Source organism: Mustelus asterias, chromosome 11, assembly GCF_964213995.1.
Source record: "Mustelus asterias chromosome 11, sMusAst1.hap1.1, whole genome shotgun sequence".
NCBI classification, from domain to species: Eukaryota; Metazoa; Chordata; class Chondrichthyes; order Carcharhiniformes; family Triakidae; genus Mustelus; species Mustelus asterias.
Genome location: NC_135811.1, coordinates 68,141,685 through 68,163,028, shown reverse-complemented (window position 1 = coordinate 68,163,028; position 21,344 = coordinate 68,141,685). Strand labels below are relative to the sequence as shown.

The 21,344-nt window shown below is 46.4% G+C and overlaps 1 protein-coding gene across 1 annotated transcript in view; it reads left to right on the top strand.

The window, feature by feature from the left end:
- The window catches only part of mrc2 (mannose receptor, C-type 2), a 286,794-nt gene that overhangs the window by 49,497 nt on the left and 215,953 nt on the right, over positions 1 to 21,344 (top strand). The window contains exons 2-3 of the mRNA XM_078222936.1: positions 8,490 to 8,873; positions 17,903 to 18,076. Of these exons, the coding sequence (XP_078079062.1) occupies positions 8,490 to 8,873; positions 17,903 to 18,076 (558 nt within the window). The remainder of the gene's footprint in view (positions 1 to 8,489; positions 8,874 to 17,902; positions 18,077 to 21,344) is intronic.

Sequence of the window (21,344 nt, the reverse complement as noted above, 5' to 3'; positions counted from 1 at the left end):
GCAGGGCCTTTGACCCCATGACATAATGGCAGGATGGACGACTGCCTGCTTGCATCCCCACTGCCCCCCTCGCCCCATGCGACACACCAACCTGTCCACATCAACCTTCCCACCCAACACCAGATACACTCTCCAGAATGGAAAATTCTGGCCAAGGTTTTGCTCTTGAAGTGACGAAGGAAAACTTTTTTTTTACTCAACTGTGGGACGCGGATGTCTCTGGCTGACCACCATTCATTGCCCATCCCCCCACCCCGCACCCACCTCCAACTTAACTTAAACACAGACATCGGGAGTCCCCGGCCCCCCATCATGGACACTGGGACACCACCCTACCCCACAGAAATCAAGACCACCGCCCCCACAGACTTCGATCCCGCCCCCCCCCCCCCCCCCCCCCGCCCCCCACAAACATCGGGACCAGATCCCCCACGGACATTGCCCCCCACCCACGCACATCCGGAGCCCCCCACAACGCCCCCCACCCACCCACCCACCCACCGATTGTCCTCCCGGCAGAGTTTTCTGCCCCACCTCCTCAGCCAATCCAAAGTCATAAGGTTGCACCCAGCATCTTTTAACATTTGAATTTTCCTCACAGAAAATGAAATACTTTGAAAAGCTGTGGTTGCTGTTATTCAGCAACCGTACCAACTTTACTGTGTGTGGGGATCTTGCTGTGCACAATGAGATGACTCAGCCGTTAATCTGGGCTTCCTTTTGGTGCTTGCAGAAAGGAGCAGGGAGTGTTGACCAGAACAAGGTCACATCATCCTGCTCTTCAAGTAACTGGAATGTGCTGATGGTGCCGCCATGTAATGCCTCATTCGAGGCATTCGAGTGCAACAACTGATGGTGGAGTGTGGTGAAAAGGAGGTTCACTGTCCACATTGCCACTCTTCCACCCCTTTATCACCATAGCTGTTGCTTGAAGATGTTGACTTCTTGCTGAAGACCAAGTTCATCAGATCTTCCTCAGGCAGCTGAGGTAAGGAACTGATTGTCGCATGCCAGCCTCACCGGTGATTGATGGTTGGCTATTCCATTGGGTAATATCACATCCATACCATTGCTCCAGGGTTGACATTAGGAAACCTGGGAGCATTGAGGTCAATCAGCATCCTTACTGCCACTCTGGTTCAGATCAGCTCACCTAGTATAGATAAGGTATCAAGCCTGCACTCACTGATCATGTATTAATGTAAACCTTACTTGTGCCACTAGTAAATAAACTTTAGCTTGGTTTGTTAAATATACCCACTCCTGTAACCAACCAAACTAGTGTCTACCAGAAATGTGTCAACATTAAAATGTCTAATTTGTATTGTTGAGGTTGGGCCCATAGTCCAGCTGCTACTTCAGTGCAGCACTGAGGGGGGTGATATATTATCAGAGGTGCCATTCCTCAAATAAGAACTGAGGCCGGCCTGCCATCAGGAGGATGTAAAAGACCGGGACAAGAGTAAGGAGTTCCCGGTTTACTGGTCAGCATTCCTTTTTTCGCCACCGCCACTTATCTCATTGTCTATTCTGGGGGACCTTAATTGCCACAATTTGGCTGTTGTGGCTTCCAGCAAAGCCACAGAGATTGCACCTTGGGACTGGTTAATTGGCTGTGCGGTGCTTTGCGATTCATACTCTCGTTTCTTTTCTTCCTCTCTTTTCTACTTGCTCTATCTCTCTCTCTCCCAGCCTTTTTCTCCTTCTCTTCCTTTCTTTCTCTAACTCTTTCTCTGTCTCTCCCATTCTTCACCTCTTGCTTCCTCTCTTTCTCTTCCACTTTCTCTCTTTCTCTCACCCCTCTCCACTCTTTCTCTCTTCCTCTCTTTAAATCTCTTTTTCTCCAAATTTTCTCTTTCACTCTCTCTCCCTCTTTTTCCTTTCCTCCTGCTCTTTCTTTTCCCCTCCCTTTCTCCTCCTCCCTTTCTTTTGCTCTCTCCCTGTGCCTCATTTTTGTTCCCTCTTTTTCTTGCCCTCTTTCTCTCTTCCCCTCTCTTTAACTCCCTTTTCTTTCTCTCTTTCTCACTCTCTCTTTCTTTTGCGCTCTGACTCTTCCTCTCTCTTTCCCATGCTCTCCAGGTCATTTGGAATGTTCTTTATTGAAGCACTTAGAGATGTCAAACTCCACACTTCTCTCCAGGTCCACCACTACTCCACCTGGTCACTGAATGGCATTGGGGTGGGAACCTTAATGAGATCACAGTCATTGACCTCCTCATTGGCCGTGTCTTTATTCACAAACATTACGACAGATGTGGTTTTGGTAATGAGGTAGGCAAGGGGCTCGCCAACCCTCCAGGATCGCCCTGGATTCTCGAGGAATTAAAGGTAAATCTCCGCCCGCCATTGAGTGACCCAGGAGAGAAGGTATTGGAGCATTGAAAAATTGTGGGGTTTTTTTTCCTTCTCTTTGGATACTTTTAAAATAAAAATCTTGAAGATTTTGATAGTCAGGATTCATCCAATCGAGTAAGGAAAAGTCTGTTTGCTTCCCATTGGCATTAGGAAGGCTGGACATCATGTAAATGGACACTCATGGTGAACAATGGCAGGAGTGCAGTGAACATAAGAAATAGGAGCCAGAGTGGACCGTTCGGCCCATCAAACCAGCTCTGTCCTTCAGTCCAATCACGTCTGGTCTGGGGTTTCAACTCCATTTTCCCGCCCGCCCCCCATTTCCCTTTAATTCCTTGAGAGATCAAAGATCTGTCTATCCCAACCTTAAATGTATTCAACGATGGAGCATCGACAGCCCTCTGGGGTAGAGAATTCCAAAGATTCACAACGCCTTTAGTGAAGACATTTCTCCTTATTTCAGCCCTAAATGATCATAGAATAGAATAGAATAGAAACCCTACAGTGCAGAAGGAGGCCATTCGGCCCATCGAGTCTGCACTGACCACAATCCCACCCAGGCCCTATCCCCACATATTTTACCCGCTAATCCCTCTAACCTACGCATCCCAGGACTCTAAGGGACAATTTTTAACCTGGCCAATCAACCTAACCCGCACATCTTTGGACTGTGGGAGGAAACCGGAGCACCCGGAGGAAACCCACGCAGACACGAGGAGAATGTGCAAACTCCACACAGACAGTGACCCGAGCCGGGAATCGAACCCGGGACCCTGGAGCTGTGAAGCAGCAGTGCTAACCACTGTGCTACCGTGCCGCCCATCCTGAGACTGTGCTCCCATGTGTTCTACCCCCGACCGGCAAAACCTGTCCCTCAGCCTCCACCCTGTTAAACCCCTTCAGAATGTTGCAGGTTTCAATGCGATTGCCTCTCATTCTCCTAACCCCCAGAGAATGTGGATCTGATTTACTCAGCCTCTCATCAGAGGACAACCCCCTCATTGCAGGGACTAATTTAATGAGCCTTTGCTGTACTGTCTCCAATGTGATTATATCCTTTCTTAAACGTGGAGACCAAAACTGCACGCAATACTCCAGATGCGGCCCCACCGGAACCCTGGACAACTGTAGCAAGTGGGGGCAGTTGAAGTTAGGAGGTCGTAGGAAGTCTTCCTGTGCTCTCCTGCTTGTAGCTACTCCTACCAGGAGCTCTGCTGTCATGGTTTGATGACTTTCCATGGCTAACGATGGGGCTAATCCTGTCCCAGATGCTTCACAGCTGATGGGACATTTCATTACCGCGTCCCTGGATGTTGGGTCTGCATCTTGCTGATCTCCATCTTCTGAGCCATTGTCTTCCTAACTTATCATGACCTTCCTACTCATCTGCCGCTCCCACTTTTCATGCACATTAAAAATGGTGATGTCCCCACAGCACTCCAGTCAAAGCTGATGGACTCCTCACTTAGTTTTGTATGACTGTTGAGTCGAGACCCTGGGCTGTGGCTGCGACTGTCAACATATTGGAGTTATAAGTGAGAGTCGGAGAGGTGTGAGACATCAGTTGCCCCTAACCTATACCCCTTATGATGTAGGTGTGGTGCTTGGCAGAGGTTCAAGGATATTAGCCCTCACAATCATCTCCCATCTACCCCTAAGTAACCTCCAGGGATGTCTCCAACTAGAGTTGGCTAGAGGTAGCAATGTCTTTTCTAACAAAGAGCTGCATTTTCAGGAGCCCACGTTTTCTAGCAACATAAAGTCAGAGGGAGGAGCTCACCGTCTGGGTACGAGGTGTCCATAACAGCTAGAAACTGAATCATAGAAAAAAAATAAACACAGGGTAAAACACAGGGCGGCACGGTAGCACAGTGGTTAGCACTGCTGCTTCACAGCTCCAGGGACCTGGGTTCGATTCCCGGCTTGGGTCACTGTCTGTGTGGAGTTTGCACATTCTCCTTGTGTCTGTGTGGGTTTCCTCCGGGTGCTCCGGTTTCCTCCCACAGTCCAAAGATGTGCGGGTTAGGTTGATTGGCCATGCTAAAAATTGCCCCTTAGTGTCCTGGGATGCATAGATTAGAGGGATTAGCGGGTAAAAATATGTAGGGATATGGGGGTAGGGCCTGGGTGGGATTGTGGTCGGTGTAGACTCGATGGGCCGAATGGCCTCTTTCTGTACTGAAGGGTTTCTATGATTCTATGAAAATATAGCCAACTATAGCCCAGCTTCAGAAACCTTATAGTTTGTCCTGCTTGTTTCATGTTTGCTGCCTTTGTGATGTTCACTAACAGAATTTTACGTTTCCTACCCACGTAATACCAAGACTATCTTCTGTATCAGTAAGGAAAGATACATATTGGGAGAGATTTCCCAATCCCACCCGCTACCAAGGTCATTCAGTCCCAATGAAAATCAATGGAGATCAGCCTGATTACAGGCTACAAAATCCCAGCCCAAATCTTTTTTAGTGTCACTAGTTAAAGGATAAATATTTCACTGGAAGCCGGGAACAACTGCCCTGTTTTTCTTTGAAATGGTGTTGCAGGATCTTTTACGACCCCCTGAGGGGGCAGACAAGGTCTCAGTTTAATGCCTTATCCCACACCGATGCCTCCAACACTGTTGCATTCCCTCAGTACTGCCCTGGAGTCTCAGCCGAGTGTTCCACCCCCAGGACCGAAGGAAAGAGGGAGTTCTCAGACAGAACCAATTGTGCCTGAGAGGGTCTCCCACACGGAATACAGATTTGTGGTGGTCTGAATGCAGTTTGTGGGAGGGGGGTTCTGGGATCCAGCCCTGAAATCTGTCCCTAGTCGCTCACTGTTGTCAGATTCTCTCATGCAGCTCGGCTGTTGGCTCTGAATGGAATTGCCAGGGAGGGATAGGATAGTCTCTTGAGGTTTGGATTGCACACTCTGCTTGGGTGTACGCCAACAGATTTGAATCAAATCACTTCCCCCATTAGCTGCCCTGCCCAGTATTTCTGCCCATCTGCAGTCATCTTTTTGTTTAATAATTCTGTGACCTTTGATCTCCTGGATTGCGCTCAGTAGAATCCTGGAGATTTGGCAACAACCCTCCCCCCACTCCCTGTGCTTTGCAGCTGAGCAAAGTGGCTGGAACAGGGTAGATTCTGCACCTTCCTCCCTCACTGTCTATCCTCGAGTCTGAGAGAAGCTTTGCAAAGTCCCTCAACTTGGATAATCCACAATAGGCCAACAGTAATAAGGGATTCTTTTAGATCAGAGATGTAATCCAGTCTGAGGCATTGGGCGTGTTAGGAGAATATAGACAGAGCCTTTGGACAGAGCAAGCCATTCAAGTATAAGCTGTATAAACAGAGAGATCGGGACTGTCTCCTGTCCAAATAAATAGGCAGAATAGAAGCTGCTCTGACGGATACTAACTCAGAAATTCTGTGCTAATGTTGCGGTATATCGAGTGTGACTGTTGGGGCAAGAGGGTTATCTTAACTCATCCCATCCAGCCAGACACTGTGAAGATCGAGTCAGTGCCGCACTGTAACCCTGCCCTGTTTGCTCAGCAGGTACCACTCTTGCCTCTGAATCCTAAGGTTATGAGTTCAACCCCTGTCCAGAGAATTGAGCCCATACTCTCCCTTGACAGTCCATTGGGATATTGCAGGAGTGCTGCACTGTCAGAAGTGCCATCTTCTGGATTGGCAATTTCACTGAAGTCCCATTTGGTCTCTGTGGGGTCTGAAGACCTGAGCATGCTGCTTCAAAGTGGGGGAGGGGGGGGGTGGGTCCCCCGATGAACGAGCCAATATTCATCCTTTAACTGACATCATTAAAACTGATTATCTTCACATTAGCTTGTTGTGGAAACTTGCTGTGCACAAATTAGTACTGCCTCATTTTCTACATTACAGCAAATACTGCCCTTCAAAAGGAATTTCATTGGCTGGAAAGCACTTTGGAAAGTTGTGAGATTATGGAAGGTGCTACATAATTGCAAGTTCCATAGTTGACACATTGTCGATTCCCTGCCTTAGTGTGGGAGAGGGAGTTCATGGTAGATTGGGGCGGCATGGTGGCGCAGTGGTTAGCACTGCTGCCTCACAGTGCCAGGGTGTTGGGTTTGATTCCGGCCTTGGGTCACTGTCTGTATGGAGTCTGCATGTTCTCCCCGTGTCTGTGTGGGTTTCGTCCGGGTGTTCCAGTTTCCTCCCACAGTCCAAAGATGTGCGGGTTAGGTTGATTGGCCAGGTTAACTTGACCCTAAATGTCAGGGGGACTAACAGGGTAAATACGTGGGGTTACAGGGATAGGGCCTGGGTGGGATTGTGGTCGGTATAGACTCGATGGGCTGAATGGCCTCTTTCTGCACTGCAGGGATTCTATGTTTCTAGATTGATGTGCTCTGTGTGAAGTGGGCTGGAAGGACTGAAGAGGTTTATGTTGGGACTCCATTCAGTCCGGCTATAATCTCAATGTGTCCTACGCTTTCTTGTCTAACCTCTTGCTCTCTATAACAAAGCCAGGAGAGTAGATTTGTGTCGTGATGTCGGGGTGGAGGGGTGTGTGAAAAGTACAGCCAGTGCAATCCTTTCTAGCTGCCCACTGGGGGCTGGTGTTAAGTTAAAATTGCCCCAAAGACCTGCGCAGCCTTCTGCTCTGGCTATTCCCCATCAGATTGTTACGGGATTTGTAGTCCACGTGAATGAGGTGCTTGACTTGTATATCTTCCCCTGCTGAGGAGTAACCCAGGATGGCTCAGTTTCCTGTACACCATCAACCTGTATCTGACCACTGTGCCCATCTCCCTGTTAATTATCTCTGAATCTCACTCTTCAATGTGGGATATAAATTGGCCCATGTTGTAGAATCATAGAAATCCTACAGTGCAGAAGGAGGCCATTCGGCCCATCAAATCTGCACTGACAACAATCCCAGGCCCTATCCCCGTAATCCCATTGCTAATCCCTGTAACATACACATCCCAGGACACTAAGGGGCAATTTATCATGGCCAATCAACCTAACCCATACATCTTCGGACTGTGGGAGGAAACCGGAGTCCCCTGAGGAAACCCGCTCACACGGGGTGAATGTGCAAACTTCACACAGACAATGACCCAAGCCAGGAATCGATCCCGGGTCCCTGGAGCAGTGAGGCAGCAGTGCTAACCACTGTGCACTGTGCCGCCCCTGTGTAGGAGGGGAATTTGTGGCATTGAATCTTCTCTTTCAGTCGGCAGTTAGGAAGGCAAATGCAATGTTGGCATTCATGCCGAGAGGGCTAGAATAAGAGCAGGAGTGTACTTCTGAGGCTGTATAAGGCTCTGGTCAGACCCCATTTGGAGTATTGTGAGCAGTTTTGGGCCCCATATCTAAGGAAGGATGTGCTGGCCTTGGAAAGGGTCCAGAGGAGGTTCACAAGAATGATCCCAGGAATGAAGAGCTTGTCGTATGAAGAACGGTTGGGGACTCTGGGTCTGTACTCGTTGGAGTATAGGAGGATGAGGGGGGATCTTATTGAAACTCACAGGATACTGCGAGGCCTAGATAGAGTGGACATGGAGAGGATGTTTCCACTGGTAGCAAAAACTAGAACCAGAGGGCACAACCTCAGGCTAAAGGGACGATCCTTTAAAACAGAGATGAGGAGGAATTTCTTCAGTCAGAGAGTGATGAATCTGTGGAACTCTTTGCCGCAGAAGGCTGTGGAGGCCAGGTCATTGAGTGTCTTTAAGACAGAGATAGATCGGTTCTTGATTAATAAGTGGATCAGGATTATGGGGAAAAGGCAGGAGAATAGGGATGAGAAAAATATCAGCCATGATTGAATGGCAGAGCAGATTTGATGGGCCGAGTGGCCTAATTCTGCTCCTATGTTTTATGGTCTTATTGAGCCTTGATATATATGTTCAACAGTACAGCAGTGCAGTGTGTACACGTAGCAATGCACCTGTAAAGGCACAGTATACAGGCTGGACTATGTGTGCAGTTCACAGTACAGATTATATATGATGCTGAGCTCTCAGTGTACGGTATCGTTGATATATATTGCCCACAATTTTATGTAACTGCGATCTGGTTTAATATTGTTGAACGTTGATTCCACACATGCGCTCTTGTCCTTGGTTTTAATGATCTCTTTCTGATTTGCAGATCCCAGTGTATTTCTAATATACAGCGAGAAAGCAGAGAGTTGCCTGGAGAGCAGGGGTACGAGTGTAAGACTGGCTCTGTCCTGCAACCAAAGCTACGACCAGCAGCAGTGGAAGTGGGTGTCCAGACTGCGACTCTTTAACCTGGGATCTAAGCAGTGCCTGAGCATCCAGAGGCAGAATGACACTGCACCCACGCTGGGTATGACGGAGTGTGACCAGGAGTCTGCCCAGATGCGATGGCACTGTAACCACCTGGGCAGGCAGCTCAGCAACCTCCTGAACCGGCAATCTAAAACCAGTACCCCAGGACCCGGTGTGGACCAGACGGACGTGTGGAGAATTTACAAAACTGATGAGGACCTGTGTGCTCGACCTTATCATGGTAAGATTGGATATGATTTGATTTAATTTATTATTGTCACATGTATTAGTATACAGTGAAAAGCATTGTTTCTTCCACGCTGTACAGACAGAGCATACCGTTCATAGAGGAGGAAAGGAGAGAGTGCAGAATGTAATGTCACAGTCATAGCCAGGGTGTAGAGAAAGATCGACTTAATGCAAGGTAGGTCCATTGAAAAGTCTGATGGCAGCAAAGAAGAAGCTGTTCTTGAGTCGGTTGGTGCGCGAGCTCAGACTTCTGTATCTTTTTCCTGACAGAAGAAGGTGGAAGAGAGAATGTCCGGGGTGCGTGGGGTCCTTAATTATGCTGGCTGCTTTTCCGAGGCAGCGGGAAGTGTAGACAGAGTCAATGGATGGGAGGCTAGTTTGCGTGATGGATTGGGCTACATTCATGATCCTTTGTAGTTCCTTGCGGTCTTGGACAGAGCAGGAGCCAACACCAAGCTGTGATAGAACCAGAAAGAATGCTTTCTATGGTGCATCTGTAAAAGTTGGTGAGAGTCGTAGCTGACATGCCAAATTTCCTTAGTTTTCTGAGAAAGTAGAGGCGTTGGTGGGCTTTCTTAACTATAGTGTCGGAATGAGGGGACCAGGACAGGTTGTTGGTGATCTGGACACCCAAAAACTATGATCAAAACCCACGTGAGTCCTCACTCACTAAAAACCTCACCCCATTTAGCCCACTCAGGCAGTGCCATTGAATGCAAACCTGCATTTCTATAGCACCTTCAATGGCCTCAGGACGTCCCAATGTGCTTTAGTCAATCGAGCACTCTTGAAGTGTAGTCACTGCTACAACTTGGGAATCGATTTGCCCAAGTATCGACCAGGGTGCCAAGAAAGCTCGTGGGCTTGGCTTGCAATCCTCATGGAAAATTGGATAGAATTACAAATGGATTCCAAAATACAACCAAATTTCCTGAAGTCTGCTTAATATAAACAAAACTCAGACAGAAAACCTGCTGCGGATCAAATGCTGAAAAACTAGAAGCCCATTTATTAATGGTGGAATGAAATGTCCAAACCGCCCAATAATAATCCTAGTATTTGTCATTATTCTCAAGATGTGGACCTCACTGGTAAGGCCAGTGTTTGTTGCCAGTTTCCCTCAGAGGGTGGTAACCCTCTTGAAGCGCTGCATTTACAGCAGGTTTGATACCTCTGGCTGGCTCACAAAGTCACATCAGAGGACAGTTAAGAGTCGACCACGTTGGTTTTTGACTGGAGTCGCACGTAGGCCAGAGCAGATAAGCTCGGCAGACGTCCTCTCCTGTAGGAGGCTAGTGAACAAGTTGGCTTCTTTATGACAATCCAACAGTTTCACGGTCAGTTTTACTGATTTAATTTTTGCAGTCAATTCAAATTCTCACACTGCCCTGTGGATGATTAATCTGGGTCTCTGGTATATTTGCTGTTGTGTTTGAAAATGATCTTGGAGAATGTTAAAGGTGCTGGATTAATGCACCTTGTTGTTGTAAAAACAGAATTTGTCTTGTTCTGGTGGCCTCGATCACAGGGCTTTTCCTTGGGGTACATTGTGGGAGGAGTTTGACAACATCGTCTGCAATCACAACACATGGTCCCGGATTTATCAAAAACTTTACCAGGAAGGTGCAGCCAAGTTCAATGGGGGAACCTCTTGAATCAGGGCCTGGTCTGACTGCACCTTGAGTCCAGTTCCTTTGGACAACACTGAAAGAAAGAAAAGGAAGTTTTGCACTTTTACACTGCTTTCAAAGAACAAAGAAAAGTACAGCACAGGAACAGGTCTTTCGGTCCTCCAAGCCGGTGCCGAACATGATGCCTTAACTGAACTCAAAACAACCTTCTAACCTTACTCGGTCCGTATCCCTCTATTCCCTTCCTATTCATATACCCATCCAGATGCCTCTTAAATGTTGCTAATGTGCCTGCTTCCACCACCACCTCTGACAGCACGTTCCAGGCACCCACCACTCTGGATGAAAAACTTCTCCCTTAAACTTTCCCCCTCTCACCTTGAACCTCTGCCCCCTTGTAATTGACATTTCCACCCTGGGGAAAAGCTTCTGACTATCCACCCTATCTATGTCTCGCATAATTTTGTAGACCTCTATCAGGTCTCCCCTCAGCCCCCGTCTTTCCAGTAGAAATAATCCTAGTTTATTCAACCTCTCCTCATAGCCAACACCTTTGACACCAGGCAACATCATGGTGAACCTTCTTTGCACTCTTTCCAAAGCTTCCACATCCTTCCGGTAGTGTGGTGACCAGAACTGCATGTAATACTCCAAATGCGGCCTAACCAAGGTTTTACATTGCTGCAAAATGATTTCCCAACTCTTGTACTCAATGCCCCGACCAATGAAGGTAAGCATGCCATATGCTTTCTTAATCACCTTGGCCACCTGTGTTCCCACTTTTAGGGAACTGTGGACCTGCACGCCCAGATCCCTCTGTACGTTAATGTTCCTAAGGGTTCTGACATTTACAGTATAATTCACAAGTTTAATCCTCCAAAATGCATCACCTTGCATTTGCCTGGATTAAACTCCATCTTCCATTTCTGTGCCCAAGTCTCCAATCTGTCTATATCTTGTTGTATCCTCTGACAATCCCCGGCACTATCAGCAACTCCACCAATCTTCGTGTCGTCTGGAAACTTACTAATCAAATCCCCTACATTTTCCTCCAGATTATTTATATATACTAAAAACAACAGAGGTCCCAGCACTGATCCCTGTGGAACACCACTAGCTACAGGACCACATACAACCACAGGATGTCCTAAAGTACTTTACAGCCAATGAAATACTTTTGACATTGTCATATAAGAAATGCAGCAGCCAGCTGTGCACAGCAAGATCTCATGAGCAGTAATGTAATAGTGACACAATGATCTGCTTTTTTAATGTTGATTGAGGGGTAGTTATTGGCCAGGGCATGAAAAAGTACCATGAGATCTTTTACATCGATAGATCATAGAATCCCTACAGTGTAGAAGGAGGCCATTCGGCCCATTGTGTCTGGGCCAACCACAATCCCACCCAGGCCCTATCCCCATAACACCATGCATTTACCCTAGCTAGCCCCCCCTGACATTAAGGGGCAATTTAGCATGGCCAATCCACTTAACCCGCACATCTTTGGACTGTGGGAGGAAACTGGAGCACCCGAAGGAAACCCACTTAAACACAGGGAGAATGTGCAAACTCCACACAGACAGTGACCCATGCCAGGAATCGAACCCGGTCCCTGGCGCTGAGAGGCAGCAGTGCTATCCACTGTGCCACCATGCCGTCCACCCTAAGACAGTTCGTCCAAAAGATGGATGCTTCATCTAAACGTTTCCACACACACTCACCAAGCTTCACCTGCTCTTGAATAGGAAGGAGCGTGGGACCTGGCAGTTTTGTGTGGGTTTGGGGTCGATGGGTTAGGGGTGTGGAATAGCCGAGTGGATTCACTGAACCAACACATAGAATGGGGAATGTAAGATGAACATTCCAATGGGAGTGGGTTATTCCAGGGCCTTTATGATGCAGGAGTTGCTGGATCCTTTGGATATTTAGCCCACCCCTTCCCCAACACAGACATCAGAGCACCCTGTTGAGAAAATATATTTAACCACAAGTCTTTGAGATGGTTTACATGTCAAAGCTGGTCCCAATGGCTAATGTGGGTGGCGCGGTGGCAGATTGGTTAGCACTGCTGTCTCACAGTGCCAGGGACCCGGGTTCAATTCCCAGCTTGGGTCACTGTCTGTGTGGAATTTGCACATTCTCCCCGTGTCTGTATGGGTTTCCTCCGGGTGCTCCGGTTTCCTCCCACAATCCAAAGATGTGCAGTTTAGTTGAATTGGCCATGCTAAATTCTCCCTCAGCGTACCCAAACAGGTGCCGACTGTGGCGACATGGGAATTTTCACAGTAACTTCATTGCAGGATTAACACTCTTGGCTGTAATAAAGCTGCCATCGAAGGGTCAACACATGATGGAAGAAAATTCTGTTTCAGTTTTTACCTGATTTACTTTCAGAAATGAAGGAAGAAGATCGGAATTTTCTTTTATCCAGAGTTTCTCTTGCAGCGGTCCATGTAGGGACCATGATGGCAAATCTTGCCTTCCTCATCAGGCCCAGTTATTATATGAGATGGTGCCTCGCCTCCCTTTGTGATCTCAATGGTGTCTCCAAGCTGCAAGGTACCCCCCACATCACTCAAAGGGCAGAAACTCAACAAATGCTGGTGTCTAAAATAAAAACAGCAAGACTCAGCAGGTCAGGCAGTATCTGTGGAGAGAGAAACCAAGCCAACGGCCTGAACTTTCATCCTCCACGCAGGCAGGGAAAGGCGGGAAAATAACCAACCTTCCACCTCGGGCGAAAGTACCAGCCAAGGTGGTAACGTCATTGCTGGGGGCGGGGTGTAAGCTGGAGTCAGGCCAGCTGACCCGGGAATAAGTGCAGAGGCAACAACAAAGGCTGCCGGGAGCAGAGGATGGCAGTTTAAAAAGCCCAGCTCAGTACCGTGTCCTTGTATTAAAAAAAAGCACAAAGGCTCTCCATCCCTCACTGCTCACAACCCCTTCACGCCCCTTTCACCCTCCAAACACTCTCCATTCACTATCCATGCCACCTCTGCCACGCTCTGTCCTTCCACCCATGCCCCCAATACCAGGCTGTGCCCATTGACCCACTGTACACTTTCTACAAACAATAAACAGCACAGTATGAAGAGAAAAAAAAGATCTGGACAATGAACTAATAAAAAGTGCCAATCATCCAGTCTCTTGGAAGTTTCAAAACCACACACCAATTGAAACACTGTGAAATTGACTGTAGAAATCAGAGAGCCAGCTGTCAATCAAACAATGTTTCCTCTGGGGAGCAGATGTTCTATTATCCTAATAGATATCTGGGGCCTCAGTCAAGTATTTGTGATCAATGAAACTTCAAAGGGCCTGAATGATTGACACATCCATGAGCTTGCCATTGGAGAAAGTGATCCATGGATTACATTTTCTTAGAGATTTTTGTTTAAGACATTACATTTCACGAAGTAGTGTTGATTGGTTGTACAAAGTGTACAGTGGGCCAATGAGCATGCAATGTCAGAACCTGGCATGGGGTGATGAGGGGACATGGGGTGGGTGGAAGGGCAGAGTCAGGCATGGGGGGACCTTGTAAAGTTAACTCTTAAAGGACACACGAGGGTCAGTGACTTCTTCAAGAGGCCGTGAACCTTGACTCTTTAAAAGCCTAGCCCAACTCCCTGAGGATTACAGAGGAGTCGAACATGCCTGTCTCTGCAGTGGAGCAGGCCAGGTTGAGTGTCGGATGCAGACATCAGCCCCTATCCTTTAAAGGCACTCCCAAACATTGCACAGCCCCTGAATGGGATCAGAAATCCTGGAATCAAGACCCACCCTCCCACCATTTTTAAAGGGCTCCCCAGTTTGGCATTTCCGCTACGACTCTCACCAACGTTTACAGATGCACCATAGAAAACATTCTTTCTGGTTGTATCACAGCTTGGTAAGGCTTCTGCTCTGGCCAAGACTGCAAGAAACTACAAAAGGTCGTGAATGTAGCCCAATCCATCACGCAAACCAGCCTCCCATCCATTGACTCTGTCTGCACTTCCCACTGCCTCGGCAAAGCAGCCAGCTTAATTAAGGACCCCACGCACCCCGGACATTCTCTCTTCCACCTTCTTCCATCGAGAGAAAGATACAAAAGTCTGAGGTCACCTACCAACCGACTCAAGAACAGCTTCTTCCCTGCTGCCATCAGACTGCCATCAGAATGGACCTACCTTGCATTAAGTTGATCTTTCTCTGCACCCTAGCTATGACTGTAACACTCCATTCTGCACTCTCTCCTTTCCTTCTCTATGAATGGCATGCTTTGCCTGTATAGCGCTTAAGAAACAATACTTTTCACTGTATACTAATACATGTGACAATAATAAATCAAATCAAATCAAATCAGTAAACCCAATCTGGTAAAAATCCAGCCCAATGTTTCAGATCGATGAACGGTATTTTCTGTTTTTAATTCTGATTTCCAGCATCCACTCGATCCTGTTTTCCCAGTGATGTCGGGATCTGCCTGTTGGACACTTTGCTGTATTGCCTCCTGAATGAATTAATGCCAGTAACCATGCTTGAGGTTCAATTCCGTTACCTTTAATTGCTTCGAACCCAAAACCTTCCATTAAATTACGGCCTGATTTTTAACTTCATTTTCAATGTAGGGTCTGAACGTTTTTTTTTTGGAAAGCTATTTGTCGTATTGATAGAATTGGCAGCATGTGAAATTGACTATTGAGATTAGAGAGCGATAAATGACATATTTTTGATTATGGTCCTCTTTGCAATCTTGGTCTCTGTGTGATTTTTCCAGTTTTTTTCCCCCTTCTTTTGACATTTATCCCAAATGCGGAACCATCCAAAATAATCTTTCTCGCCTTTATTCAGCTTGGCAATCTGTCCGAAGGATTCTTGGGCATCAATAGCAGAACGGTGGGAGTGTGGATGTGTGTCGGGCGCCTGTTGTGTTTGTCGACATGAATTATTGCTTTGCGGGTGAAATTCCTTTACGTTTCCGTGATTCAATCGCTGTGCGATCTTCACTCTAACAGAATATCGCTCAGGGCTGGGTAATGCTCCAAAGAACCATCGAATTTTACAACATTGAAAGTGGGTCATGTAAACTGTCAAATTCAGGCCACTTCTGCAAGATCAGAAAGACTTTGCAAATGTTTATCTATTTCACTTTAAAAAGTTTTATAGATTCTGCTTACATTTCCTAACGATCCTCTGTGTAAAAGGAAATCCTTCAACTTTTCCTTTGATATTTCATATTGATAGTTACTGACATACCCACCAGTACAAATGGGTTTTGACAAAGAAAAATCATAACTTTGACTACCTCTTTTTACAACAATTCAGTAGTTTCATGGTCACCGTTACTTTTAATTCCAGATTTATTAATTGAACTTACGCTCCCATCATCTGCTGTTGTGGGATCTGAACTTGCGTACCAGAGCATTAGTCTGGGTCTTTGGTCCAGTAACATTACACTGTGCCAACACCATCCATAGCATTCACAATGCATCAGTCAGGCAATGACCTTCTGCAACAGAAGAAAATCCAATCATCTCCACTTGACATTCAATAGCAATACTATCACTGAATCGCCCACTATCAACTTCCTGGGGCCCGCCACAAGTTTTAAAGTTTATTTATTAGTATCACAACTAGGCTTGCATTGACACGGCAATGAAGTTACTGTGAAAATCCCCTAGTTGCCACACTCCGGCACCTGTTTGGGTACACTGAGGGAGAATTTAGCATGGCCAACGCACCTAACCAGCACGTCTTTAGGACAGTGGGAGGAAACTGAAGGAAACCCACGCAGACACAGGGAAAATGTGCAAACTCCACACAGACAGTGACCCAAGCCAGGAATCAAACCCGAGTCCCTGGTGCTGTGAGGCAGCAGTGCTAACCACTGTGTTAGGAGCACGATGGAATACTCGCATGAACCAGATCCAGAAATACCACTTTCTTCATTGGGTTGTAAGCATGGTGATTGGGAAAATTCACCTGCACACACTTCAGAAACCCTGTCCTTTGCATTATTAATGTCTCCGTCTATATTAGGATTCATAAAGTCCTTGAAATCAAGATTGTGCATTTTATATGCAGGTTCAGAGGCATTGGTCCCTCCACTTTTAAAAATTCTTTCATGGATTTGGGCGTTACCGTTTATTACCCACATGTCCTGAAAGAATTGTCATTATTTGCGTCCCTCATGTAGAATTTATTTTTGTATCTAACTGCCAGATTTCTGACCATTAACCAATTTCTTACTCATGCTGCCAAACCTGATTTAATTCCACCTATTATCAATAAACTTCCTTATCAAACACCTTTTCAAAATCAAAGTACACAGCATCCATTGCTTTTGTTTATCAATATAGCACATCTCTCACAGGATAATACCACGTAGAAGGTGGCCATTTAGGCCATTTTGCCTAAGTTGACTCTTGAAAGTGTTTTCCAGTTAGTCCCATTCCTTTGCTCTTTCCCTATTGCTCCATAAATCTTTCCTTTTCAATTATTTATCCAATTCCCTTTCAAACGTTTCTATTGAATCTGCCTCCAGCACTCTTACAGCAATGCATTTGCAGATCACAATCACTGACCGTGTGAAAGAAATTCTCATTTTGTCCATTAACTAAAATCTGTCTCCAATCCTCCAACCACTGGCAGCAGCTTCACCTTATTTACTCTATCAAAGCCCTTCATAATCCTTGAACACCTCTATCAAATATCATAACCGTCTCTGCTGTAAAGAGAACAACTCCAGCTTTACTGATCCCTCGTTTTAATAGAACTCCTTTATCCCTGTTACCACTCGGTTCACTCTATCAAAGCCCTTCATAATCTTCATCTCCACCATGGGTGGGACAAAGGAGGGGGTCCCAAATCCATCCCAGCCAGAACAGGAGTTGGAGCTGCCGTGACAACATACACCTTTCCATGTTGTAGTCTGGAGCTAAGGACAGTGATGGTAGAGGCTCCAATTTCTTTCCATCACGTGGCTAACCTAGGAATCTCTCTCTCTCTCTCTCTCTCCCCCCCACCCGCTCCCCTCCCACCCACCCCCCACCCCTTACTGCCTGGCATTGCAATCATAATGGTAGGAAGAAAGCTATGTGGATGGAAGTCAGTGGTAAACCTGCATGTCGGCAATGGTTAGCAAACTGTCTCGTGGGCCTCTTGTGGCCGTGGGTTGCCCACTGCTGACTTAGAGTCTCCAGACCCACGACTGAAACTACATTTTCTCTGGTGGTATGGATAGTTAAATAGTACAAGCTACCTGTGCAAAATCATTCCCAGTCGCAAACAGGAGTGATTGGCGGGGATATTGTCCAATTAGCTCCACTTGAGCTGAGATTTACAGGTGTCAATATATTCACTTTTCCCTTTTTGTCTTAACGATGTACGTTCTTCCCTTCAGAAATATACACCATCCAGGGGAATTCCCACGGGAAGCCATGCACCATCCCGTTTATGTACGACAGCCAGTGGTACCATGACTGCACCAGCATCGGGCGAGAGGATGGACATCTTTGGTGTGCAACAACAGTGGATTATGGTTTGGACGAAAGATGGGGATTCTGTCCCGTCAAAAGTAAGTGAGCTTTCAGTTCAGTGAAGAGGGCAGTCCCTGGTTTGATGCAAACATGACCTACAATTCAAATCAGTTGTATAGGGCATTTGTGAGGCCACACCTGGAGTTTTGTGAGCAGTTTTGGTGTCCATATCTGAGGAAGGATGTCCTTGCTGTAGAGGGAGCGCAGCGAAGGTTTACCAGGCTGATTCCTGGGTTGGCAGGTCTGTCATATGAGGAGAGACTAAAGTGGTTAGGATTATATTCCCTGGAGTTTAGAAGAGTGAGAGGGGATCTCACAGAAACTTATAAAATGTTCCCAATGGTGGGGGAGTCCAGAATTAGGACTCATATTTTGAGGATAAGGGGTAAACCTTTGAGGACGGAGGTGAGGAGAAATTTCTTCACCCAAAGAGTGACGAATGTGTGGAATTCACTCCCACAGAATGTAGTTGAGGTCAAAACGTTGTCTGATTTCAAGAAGAAATTAGATATGGCTCTTGGGGCTAAATGGATAAGGGAGGAAGGCAGGATCAGGATATTGAATTTGATGATCAGCCATGATCAAATGAATGGTGGAGCAGGCTCGAAGGGCTGAATGGCCTCCTCCTGCTTCTGGTTTCTATGTTTCTGGGGTTTTAGTCCACACAGTGTTCTAGTTTCTTTATAAAGTCTATCTTTTGTTCAAAATTTATTTGGAATGACAAAGGACGGAGCGTCCTTCAGACTCTTGCAATCCCAGGACAGGGTCTGGCTGCTAGTTTCCAACATGCTATTTAGAGTTTTTTTTAAATGGGGCTTCCCATGAATCAATAGGTGGTTAGCAGGTTTTAACATGAACAAAAATGAAACATTTTAAAAGTTTAAGGTCGGAATTCTCCGGGTCGCCCGCGATGTGTTTTCCAGCGGCAGAGGCGGCTCGCCATTGGCCGGGTGCTGCCCATGTCTACGCCAATTTGCATGGCTCACCTCTCCCACCATGGAAACCTGCCATGGGAGGCCGGGGGGGGGGGGGGGTGTGGAATCGGAAAATCCCACCTGATGGGACCTGTCCAAGTTGCATACAAAATGAGCTGGGAGTGAGTTCCTAGCGGGACGGTTTGCTAGTGCAGTTCGGGGGGGTTTAAACTAACTTGGCAGCTGTGTAGGAACCAGGAGGAATTGTCGAAAGTGAATACTAAGGTGCCCAGGTTCCTGGGAGAGATAGATAACACTAGAGTACATTATTCGGAGGGGTCAGAATAAGATGAGAAAGCAATAAAATCTAAATCAGTTTTAATGTGTATGTAAGTGAATGCACAGAGTGGGGTAAATGAAACTGCTGAGTTACAGGCACAGATCGCCATGATATGGCAATATCAGGGACCTGGGACAAAGAAACAGCACAGTAGCACAGTGGTTAGCACTACTGCTTCACAGCTCCAGGGACCTGGGTTCGATTCCCTGTGTGTGGAGTTTGCACATTCTCCTCATGTCTGCGTGGGTTTCCTCCGGGTGCTCCGGTTTCCTCCCACAGTCCAAAGATGTGCGGGTTAGGTTGATTGGCCATGCTAAAAATTGCCCTTAGTGTCCTGAGATGCGTAGGTTAGAGGGATTAGTGGTTAAATATGTAGGGATATGGGGGTAGGGCCTGGGTGAGATTGTGGTCGGTGCAGACTCGATGGGCCGAATGGCCTCTTTCTGTACTGTAGGGATTCTATGATTTCTATGAAATGCAGGACTTGGTGTTAAACATTTCTGGATACAAGGTGTTCGGGAAAGGGAGAGGATCTTGCCGGGGGGCAAGGGATCAGGGTAGTGGCAGTATTGGTTAATGAGAGCTTTGAGAGAGGATGTCCCAGAGAAGTCAAGGAACAAAAAAGGTGCAATGACTTGCTCGATGTTGTCTATAGGCCACCATCAACTCATGGGAAGGATGTAGAAGAACATGTTTGCAAGGGAATTACAGAGAGCTGCAAAGATTATATAGTTATAATGGAAGACTGTAATTATATGAATATAGACTAGGTTCATAGTTGTGTAAAGGACAAAGAGGGGGCAAGAGTTCCAAGAGTGTGTTCATGAAAATGCTCTCCGGCTGTCTGTTTTTAGTCCAATGAGAAAGGGGGCACTGGTTCTTGGAAATGAGGTGGGTCAAGTGGATGCAAATATCAGCAGAACATTTAGGAAACAGTGATCATTGTATCATAAGATTTGCATTGGCTAGTGAAAGAGACAAAGGACAATCCAGGGGAGAATAATTAATTGGGGGAAAGCCAACTTCAATGGGATAAGAACAGATCTGGACTGAATTACTCAGAGTCAAAGCTTGGCAGCAAAAACAGTCGCTGATCAATGGGCTACCTTCAAAGCAGAGATAATTCAAGCACAGTCAAGGTGTATTCCCTCGACAGAGGAAAATAGGGCAAACAAATCCAGAGCTCCCTGGATGAATGTAGAGGTAGAAATGAAGATAAAGAAGAAAATGTGTGCTCATGACAATTATCAGGTAGAAAATACAACTGGGACCCAAATGTAGAAGGTTCAGTGGGGAGGTGAAAAAGAAAATAAGAGAAGCAAAGAGAGTATGTCGAGAGACTGGCAGCTAATTTAACCAGGAATCCCAAAGGCTTCTCTAGTCACGTAATGATGCATCCTCTTCTGTTTAAAGGGGCAATCACCACAAAATAGTAAACAGGTGGTAAAAGGAGGAGTCATGCCAAATGGGATTTACAAATGGAGGCAGGGGGCTTAGCTGAGGTATTAAATGAATACTTTGCATCTGTCTTTACCAAGGAAGAAGATGCTACCCAGACCATGGTGAAAAAAGAGGAAGCAATTCAGCTTCTTGAAGGGTTTAAAATTAATAACAGGGAGGTATTGGATAGGCTGTCTGTGCTTAAAGGTGATAGGATACCAGGACTGGATGAGATGCATGAGGGAAATGAGAGTGAAAATTACTGAGGCTCTGGTCATGATTTTTCAGTCTTCTTTAAACTCAGGGGTGGTGCCAGAGGACTGGAGAATTGCAAACATTAAGCCCAGAAAATATTAGCCGGTGGTTTAACTTTGATGGCGAGAAGTCAATGATTCAGCACAATATAAATATTCACATAGACAAACGTGTGTTGATTGCCAGCATGGATTTCTTCAGCGAATATCATGTTTAACTAACTTGGTGGAGCTTTTTGAAGAGGGAACACAGGAGGGTTAATGTGGGCAATGTTGTTGATGTGGTGTACATGGATTGCCAAAGGACATTTGTGAGCAAAGTTTTATAGCTTGTGGAATAAAAGGGAAAGTAGCAAGA